Source organism: Lontra canadensis, unplaced genomic scaffold, assembly GCF_010015895.1.
Source record: "Lontra canadensis isolate GAN:19392208 unplaced genomic scaffold, GSC_riverotter_1.0 scaffold99, whole genome shotgun sequence".
Taxonomy (NCBI): Eukaryota; Metazoa; Chordata; class Mammalia; order Carnivora; family Mustelidae; genus Lontra; species Lontra canadensis.
In genome coordinates, this window is record NW_022631093.1 from 2,248,063 (window position 1) to 2,257,285 (window position 9,223).

Here is a 9,223-nt window from a genome sequence, read left to right on the forward strand (position 1 = left end):
CATTTCTGAAAGAAAATTATTTCCTGTCTGAAATTCTGTGTTTATTAGGATGTATTTCCCAAAAAAGAGGAAGATCTGGGATGCAAGGATCAGGAGGGTTGCACAGGGGAGAGGTGAAGGAAACTCCCAGGCAGGGGTAACAGGGGACCGCAGGATGACAGCCTTCACCGGCTCTCAGACGGCGCTGTCCAGGGCAGCCAGAGCAGGTCCGCACATAAGATTCTGAGAATAACTCATTTACCCAAATCTGCTGAGAAGAGATTTATAAAAGCAGACAGGAATTTAGGGTCAAATCACAGAGAAACAGAAGAAAAAAAAAAAAAAAAAAAAACGAAGCAAATAGGAAAAACCTATTACCGGCTCCAGAGGAAAAGAGATTTGAGGGGAAATAAAAGCAATCAATCATAGCTAACGACATGTTCCAGCTTTGAATACAATTGGTATTATTATGCAAATGGAGGACAAGGCTTCTGGTTGAGCTAAATTCTCATCTACTGTACTAGTAGGATGAGAAAAAGGGAAGGATGCAAATGGAAAAAGGATAGCAAGGAGGAAAGAGAATTAAATATTCATCATAAACTACAGAAAATGCCCACACATGAAAATCAAGAAATTTAGAAACAGGGAGGGGGTAAATACCAAAAGAAACAGTTTAAATCATGGTTCCTCTAGAGAATAACCTAATGGGGTGGCAGGAGGCTGTTTGTCAGCAGCTGAAGGCTCTGAGATTTTATCTAACTTGCATGGTAACAAGTTAACAAGTTCATGAATGCTGGCAGAAGACACAACACCTGGAGAACAGAGTCGCAGAAGTTATTATGTACAAGGACAGTATTATTGTTTTATTTTTGTCCTCCAGAACCCCAGTTCTAACAGTGTGGTACCCAGGAAGCCAGCGGACACCTGAGTACCCAGTGGGTTGCACTGCAGGAAAAGAAGCCTGAACTTAGGAAAAATGAAGTTTTAACAATGGACAGTGTCTGCCTGCCTTTTGTTGGTGAGGAAGATGCTATGCTGCTGTGTCCAAGGCTGTTCCTTATACAAACATCCTTAAAAAGATACTGAGGAATGAAGAAGGGCACTTAGTGCCTCACTCACAAGTCATACAGAAATGCAACAGACCCACGGGGAACTCATACTCAAAACTGCCGTGGTTTTTTTGTTTGTTTGTTTTGTTTTTTACAACCAACCTCCCTGAATTTTTCTTTTAAATGCACACACACACGTATAAACTTCATAAATATAAAAATCTACTAAGTTAGGTATTTTAAATTATTAAAAACAACCCGCCTAATCTTTACTCCCACGGACTGGGGATCTTTTCTCTCCAAAGGCGAAACAACGTGGGAGAAAATTGGGAAAGGATTTTTCGTGGAACTTCGTGCAGAGCGGGCTCGTCCCGAGGCGGGGCGGTCTCAACCACAACGATCAGACCCTTCCGTAGAGCAAGGCCCTGAGGCCGCCAACCCCGCCCTTCCCTGCGCAGGTTCCTCCCAGGCTGGTTCCCCTACCCCCATGAGCGCGGGTTCGGCACCTGGGAGGCCGGGATCTGGCGCCCACGCCTGTAGGACAGTTACAAGCATCCACGCGTGTCAAGGGCGTGGAGCAGCCCGTTCATAATTTGTGTTGATTACAGTTATCCGAGGTGTGAATGGAGTCCCCTGAAAGTCAAGAAATCCGAACAGAGAGGGAGGATGTAGCCAGGGGGGTCTTATCTTGGGGCCGAAGACCAGAACGGGTCACCCGAGTCCCGCTCGGATGACGCGGCCCCATGCCTTTGGTGGCAGGTTGGGACAAAGGGTGGGCTGCATCCTCAGCGTCAGCAGATCCCCACCCCCGCCCCACCCCGCCCCGCCCCGCCCCGCCCCGCCAGGTGCAGGTGGCTGGCCTCGCGCCCCCCTCGCCCGTGCGCGCAGGTGCTTGGAGCGCTGGAGGTCCGGCGTGTGCAGCTGGCCGACGTCCTGCCTGGCGCTGGGTGCCATCGGTCCCGCCTTGGCCACTTCCTCGCCGGGCCTGGGACCTTAGCTCACCAGCGGCGGGGGCGGGTGCTTAGCTTGGCGAAGTCGGCTGTAGGCTCTCACCCTCCCCCGGGCAACGCCACCGCCTGCGGCCGCGGAGGAGGACCAAGCGGTGCGGATCCCGTTTATCAGCACCATCTCCCATTACATAAGGTCGGGCCCCTATCTCCGCGGGCCATCGCTGCGACCGCCCAGCCAGCTTGCCTTCTCCCACGCGCGGGGGCGCGCCTGCCCACCGCTCCCCGCATCGGTCTGGCTGGTCCTGGGGATTGGGGGACGTTGACTCATCTTGGTGCAGAGCTTTGGGACTTCTGCATCCCACTGCAGTTCCCTGCTCCTTCCCTCAACACGGAGACCCCATTCTACAGATGAGGAACCGGGTCCACAGAGGTGTCATACAGCCAAGTAACAGTGCTCCAGTCACTGGGCCGCCCGCCAGGGGCAGGGGCTGGCTTCTGGGTGTTAGGGCCTACAAGTGGGCTGGGAAGCTTGGAAATTGGCCAAAAGAGAGGGTGGGAGGAGAGAGTGGGCAAGGCTGAGAAGCTTGGGAGCAGGAGCAGAAGCACCACTTGTGAGCCCTCTGTGAGGAGGTTCAGCCTCACCAGGAGTAGGACAAAGGGAGCCTGAGAGGGCAGAGAAGGGGCCTGGAGGGGGAGGTACTGGTTTAGGGGAGGAAGTGGGTGAGGGAGACACCCTGACATCAGTACTCAATAGGCAAATGATGCCGTGTCTGTTGCAGGGGCTTCTGGAGGACTCTAGAGAAAGGAGGGAGAAGCAGGCAAATGGCTATCTGCAGTATCCCCGCAGAGGCTGGCTGTTCAGGGGAACCATGGAGTGGGGGCAGGCTGCCCTCCACACCCTTCAGTCTGCATAAACCTGGGTCCCCCAGGGATGACAGCTTTGTCCCACAGACACTGGTGGGCAGAGGCGGTTGTCCCAGGTCTCAGTGGCACTGGGAACAGTTACACTTTCCAACCTGGGCTAAGGCTAGTCCTGCCTCACACCAGCCTAGCTGGTTAAAGTCTTCCCATCAGGATGGGCCCACGCTGAAGGCCTGAGTTGGGGGCTGTGTGTTTAGGCTCCCCATGCTCAAAATTATCATCAAAGCAACTTTAAAACCTTTTTTTTTTTTTTTTAAGATTTTACTTGACAGAGATAGGCAGAGAGGCAGGCAGAGAAAGAGAGGGGGGAAGCAGACTCCCCACTGAGCAGAGATCCCAATGTGGGACTCGATCCCAAGACCCTGAGATCATGACCTGAGCCAAAGGCAGAGGCTTTAACCCACTGAGCCACCCAGGCACTCCAAAGCAACTTTAAAAAGAAAAGTTCCCAGGACGCCTGGCTGGCTCAGTCATTAAGTGTCTGCCTTTGGCTCAGGTCATGATCCCAGGGTCCTGGAATAGAGTCCCACGAGGGGCTCCCTGTTCAGCGGGGAGTCTGCTTCTCCCTCTCCCCCTATTCATGCCGTGCTCTCTCAAATAAACAAAATCTTAGGGGGGAAAAAAAGAGGTCACAGAAGGACCCCTGACTCTGACTGGATCTTTCGTTGGAGACCTGAGGAACTGAACCTCTTATAATCCTTCCCACAGTGAAGCCAACAGGGAATCAGGTGGAAGAAAAAGAACGAGTTTTGTATCCAAATCAAGTATGAGAGACCAGTTCATTGAAAAACAAAACCCCCAAATTCACACATCTGGTAGACTGTAGTCATAGCCCTGTCAACCGAACACTTCTGTTCCCGAACACTTCTGTAAACCAAAAGGGTCTAAGGACAGGAGCTGGGCAGATACGCCGGGTAGCTACCAAGCAAAACCGCCACAGTTCGGGCTGGCATGGCTGACACCAAGCTGCCCTGAGGGTCCTCTCACCCACCCCTGGTAAGCGCATCCATATCTTGGGAAGAGCTCTAGACCCCTCTCAATCATAAGTCCACAAGAAATCAAACTCTTTCCTTTGTGCGACGCTGGATTTTCCACAAAGTAAAATCAAGATGAGTAAAGATGTGGTTTCTAGATAGTACTTGACAAAGCGGAGACCAGGGTTGGAGGCGTCATCACTTTGGCCTATAAAAGCTGCTGCAAGAGGCCAAGACCACAAGCCATTCAGCTTAGGCCAGCCTACGAGTCTGCTCCTCGCTCCTCCTGTGTTGGCTTTCAGCCCCATGGCGCTCTGGTTGACTGTGGTCATTGCTTTCACCTGCCTTAGTGGCCTTGCCTCCCCAGGTCCTGTGCGTAACTTAACAACCACCAAGGAGCTCATTGAGGAACTGGCCAACATCACCCAGAATCAGGTGAGTACCCTCTGGCCAGGGCCCTAGCTCTGAGGGTGTTGGAGGTTACTGGTCATGGCTCAGGCCATGAAGGCTGGGCCCAGTGGTAAGAAGCCCCATGGACCAGGATGCGCCCAGCCATGAAGGACAAGAGCCCGGGGTGGGGGGCAGCGGTATGGATGAACCCATAAAGGGGTTTGGTGGAGCCCCCAGGGACCATCTCTTCCCTTGGCCTGGCCCCGCCTGCTATGGCCAGCTCCTACTCAACCATTCAAGAAGAGGAAAGCAGAGAGGCACCAACACTCTTCTAGGACTATTTAGCATTTCCCATCTGGTTTGAATGGAATAATGGGGCCACTAATCACAGCATTTTGGTTAAGCCTATTCTTGTAGAAGGATTCATTGGTAGTCAGCTCCTGTCCCTAGTGGTGATGGCTCATACTTTCTGGGCAATAACTGTGCGCCAAGCCTACTGCTGGGTGCTTTTCATCTCATTCCATCACTGCCAACCACCTCCAAAGGCAGGTGTGATGACCGTATTTGACTGACTAAGCCTCGTTAAGGTTAAAACCAGATTCAGATCAGGCCTGGCTGATACCCAGCACCCATGCTCCAAACTGCAGTGTTCCCCAGCTCAGAAGACAGGGTCTTATATACTAGCCTCCACCCTTCCCCATCTGACTGAGCTGGCCACCCCTTCCTCCCTCCCCCAACACCATCCTGACTCTTCCCTGGAGATGTCCTAACTAACCGGTCAGATGTTTTCTCTGCTGTGGCCCTGGCTGCAGAAAGCTTCACACAAGGCTTGTCCCTTACTGGTTGTGTCCCTCAGATTTTTCTCTCTCAGCCCCAGCACCCTGGGCAATGGTCTCACCGATTATGCAGAGCAGGAAATGAAGCTCAGGAACACTGTGGGGTCCCAGGCCTGGCTCTGTGCTAAGGCGGGGATGCCTGTGGGGGCGGATCCCTGTGGAGACATGGCCTGGACTTACTGCCTTTTTGCTCCCTCAGGCATCCCTCTGCAATGGCAGCATGGTATGGAGCGTCAACCGGACCGCCAGCATGGTAAGGACCCCCCCACCCCGGACACTGTGGGGGACGGAGCTGAGGCTGTAGATCCTGTGCTGGTGTTCTCTGAGCGGCACTCACATGCCTTGGGGGTTCCTAGCGAGCTTCAAAAGCTGCTCACAGTTTGGAGCCTTCCCACCACCTCTAGCAGGGCTCTCTGCCTCTTTCTTCTGTAGATTCAGTGAAAGTGTGGGGGTGGGGGGGCAGCCGGCAGGGCCTAACATCCCCGTGCTCTTCTCCCTGCAGTACTGTGCAGCTCTGGAATCTCTCATCAGTGTCTCCAACTGCAGCGCCATCCACAGGACCCAGAGGTTGCTGAAATCACTGTGTGATCAGGATACCTCGGCAGGGGTAAGGCCCTTTGCCCTGTACCCCCAGCCCTGCATCCACTCCTGCCAGCCCTGGGAGCTCTAGGGGAACCTGGGTGAGCGTCAGAAGGCAAGCGTCCACTCTGGGTTGGGTCCACTGTGGCTGCAGCAACACAGCCTTTGGGATTTCCAGGATCCGGGCTCATGGGCTCCTGACTCCTACCTGAGCTTCAGTTTCCACATCCATGAAATGCGGGTAATAACAGTACCCACTTCATGGGGGCTTTTGTGAAGCTTAAAGAAGCTGGTTCCTGGAAAGCCCCTGGTAAGAGGTCACCTTCACTCTGGCATCCCACTAACAGGCCCGTCTCTTTGTCCTGCAGCAGATCCCCAGTGAGCGCAGCCAGGACACCAAAATTGAAGTGATCCAGTTGGTGAAAAACCTGCTCACCTATGCACGGGGAGTTTTTCGCCATGGAAATTTCCCATGAAGCATGAAAACCTAGCATTCTTATTCACAGAGGCAGACCTGACCATTTAAGCTACAGATTCATTTTTTCTTTCAGATGTCACAGATTTCTTGTTGGGGTAGGGTGCAGGGAGGGAGGGAGACACGATTTCCTTAGCTTGGACCTCAGCCTGTGCCACCTGCCTCCACCAAGCTGAGCCCAGCCAGTGGCTCTACACTCCGTGAAGGACAAGAGGGAAACACTGCTTGGCAGGACTGCCCCCTCCTGAGACCAAACCTCTGCATTACAATGGGAGCCGCCTTGGCAGACATGCGTGGGAGGGGGCCTTGCTGTTCACAGGCATGGCTAAGGCAGACAGCAGCATCCCAGGCACATTTCTTCTTAGCCTTATTTATTATTGTGTGTTATTTAAACAAGTGTGTTCGTCTGTGCTGGGGACAGGGAGGGACTGTTGCCTCCAGAACCTGGAGCTGGGGGCCCGATGATGTGGGTGTTAGGAGTCCCTGGGAATATGCACTGTGTGTAAAATTCTGCTACCTCACTGGGGTCCTGGGGCTGACACAGGACGGGAGAGAGGGCCAGAGAAGCTGCTCTTGTCTGCCAGGCAGCAGCTGGCCCTCAGCCAAAGAGTAATTTATTGTTTTTCCTTGTATTTAAAATTAAGAAATAAAATATGTTATCAAAGAGTTAATAATATATAGAAGCGCAGCCTAGAAGGTTGCATTGGGTGTGTGTGGCCTGGGGGGAAGGGTCACTGAATGTGTTCTTTCACTGACTTGTCAAACTGGAAGCCAGAAATAAAGACAGTGACAAGACCTGATGATGGTTGTGTTTTACTTTGGCCTGTGGGGACCCTGAGACACTGAGGAGTTGTTTGGGAGGCAGGGGAGGTGGAGGAGGGGGCCTAAGAAGGAGTGTGGGAGGATTAAGGGAGAGGACCTGGGCTGAATGGAAGTAAGCAAGCCCAGCAAGAGGCCGGCTGGCCTGAAGGACATCCCCTCACATGCTACTCGCAGGGAGAAGCAGCTGGGGCCAGGACTTCTGGGTTCAAGGAGGACATGTAAAACAGGTAGTGACTTCAGAAGTCATGATCAGAGATTTCGATGAGTGGCCCGCCTATGTCTGGTACCACCCACACACCCTCTGGTGTCTCCCTCACGACCTCTCTGATGCTCGGGGAAGAGGTGGCAGCATGCCCAGAGTTCAACATCTGGTAAGGAGCGAAGCCAGGTTAGAACCCAGAATTCACTCAAACTCCAAAGCCCATACACTTAACCACTCTGCCTTCCTCTGTCCAAATGTCATCTAGCCTAAAGGCATGACTTTTTTAAAAGTAGGCTCCATGTCCAGATGGCGGGGCTTGAATTCACCACCTTGAGATCAAGATCTGAGATCAAGAGGTGGACATTCAACCAACTGAGACACCCAGGAGCCCCACGACTTCTATAACATGGTCATACACCTCCCATGATAGGAAGCTCATGAATTCCTTTCTAGGGACAGCCTAGTCAGTCCCTGGACACATCCCATCATGAGTGTAGTGCACACTCATCACCTCTATGAATGAAGAGGCACCAAATGACTTATGGTTCCTGTACTATGGAATGACGAGTGGAGACCGAAGGTCACAGGGCCGTGGTCAGACTGCCACCCCAACCAGGTCTTTTTGCTTCTCCCCTGGCCCAGGCCAGCACCACAAGTGCCAGAAGCAGCAGCCCTCAGCAAGCCACAGCTAATAATGCTCTTGCCCATCAGGAGGGTTTTTAGAGAATCCCTGAGAGGTGCCTAGAAGGATACGATGCCTCTGCAGCAGGTTGTGGGTCATCAGAGACCAGTGTCAAACACAGAGTGGCAGGCAGTTACCTTCCCTGGGAAGCCCCAAGCCCTGTGGGAACATCCACAGCAACCCTCAGAAGCCAGCGGAGGCAGCCACCCCGGGACCCGTGAGAGGAGAGACACCATGGCAGGACCTGTGCGGGGCAGAGGACCATGGTGGGCAGCTCCGGGAGCCACTCAGAGACAGCGGACCCCTTGCACCCAGGCAGAAGCTAGGGGAGACCTCGAGAGGGGGCATATGAACTGAGTGTCCCATGGGCTGTCGAGGGCAGGCGCTGGACTGTCTCTGTGACCCCAGGAGATCTCAGAACCTGTTCAGTCCCACTACATTTGTGGCGGCCTGCCTATGGCCCACAGTCCTCCAGCCCTCAGGGCTAACAATGACCAAGACACCATACACACTCAAGGGTTAGCACCAGAAAGAAGTCTGAACAATGGTGGGTTCTGAAAGGGATGCTTTACTAGGTAGGCAGAAAAGTCAGGTAGTAGGCAAGCCTACGCAGTAGGCAAGGTTTCTGCAACCACTCTCCATCCAGAGTTTCAAGACTTTTAAGGCCAGAGGATATTTAGGGAAGATTAATTTTTTTTAAAGATTTTATTTATTTATTTGACAGACGGAGATCACAAGTAGGCAGAGAAGCAGGCAGAGAGAGAGGAAGGGAAGCAGGCTCCCTGCTGAGCAGAGAGCCCGATGCAGGACTCAATCCCAGGACCCTGGGATCATGACCCGAGCTGAAGGCAGAGGCTTTAACCCACTGAGCCACCCAGGCGCCCGATATTAATGTTATTTTTATACAAAACTTAGCCATCCACTCTCTGGTAACATCAACTTTCACATCCTCTGCCCAACCAGAGCATTGGCCTGTCTGAAGGAAGATGAATGTCTCTGGGTGAAATTCCATGTGAATCTCTCAAGAATAAAGACTGGAACTGAGATTGGTGTGGGCAGGGTCTCTTAGGATTTCCTAAGAATGTATCCCAATGGTAGGCAGGAAGGTGTATGGCACTAACTGGGCCGCCGAGGCCACACCACTAGGGGTCCACAGCGCATCACAATCCCAGCTACCCATAGGTCCCCGCCTGCCGTTCTGAGACTGTCCCCAAGACAAGGAACCTGTGTTCACCGAGGTGTGCAGTCAGCTAGTGGGGGCTCGGGTCCTTCCAGGAACAGTGGACCTCACAGAGCCACAGAACCATGCCAGTGTGGGTGGCAGAGAGGAGGGCCTGGCTAGGAATGAGAGAAAGAGACAGATG

At 53.0% G+C, this 9,223-nt stretch overlaps 1 protein-coding gene across 1 annotated transcript; it reads left to right on the plus strand.

Moving 5' to 3' along the window:
• Positions 1–3,852: 3,852 nt before the first annotated feature.
• On the plus strand, positions 3,853–6,871 carry IL13 (interleukin 13). Its single transcript, XM_032837605.1, is given in 5 exon segments — positions 3,853–4,072; positions 4,075–4,308; positions 5,299–5,352; positions 5,602–5,706; positions 6,047–6,871. Coding segments are annotated over 5 exon segments (555 nt in total). The 5' UTR covers positions 3,853–4,018; the 3' UTR covers positions 6,155–6,871.
• The last annotated feature ends 2,352 nt before the right edge of the window (positions 6,872–9,223 follow it).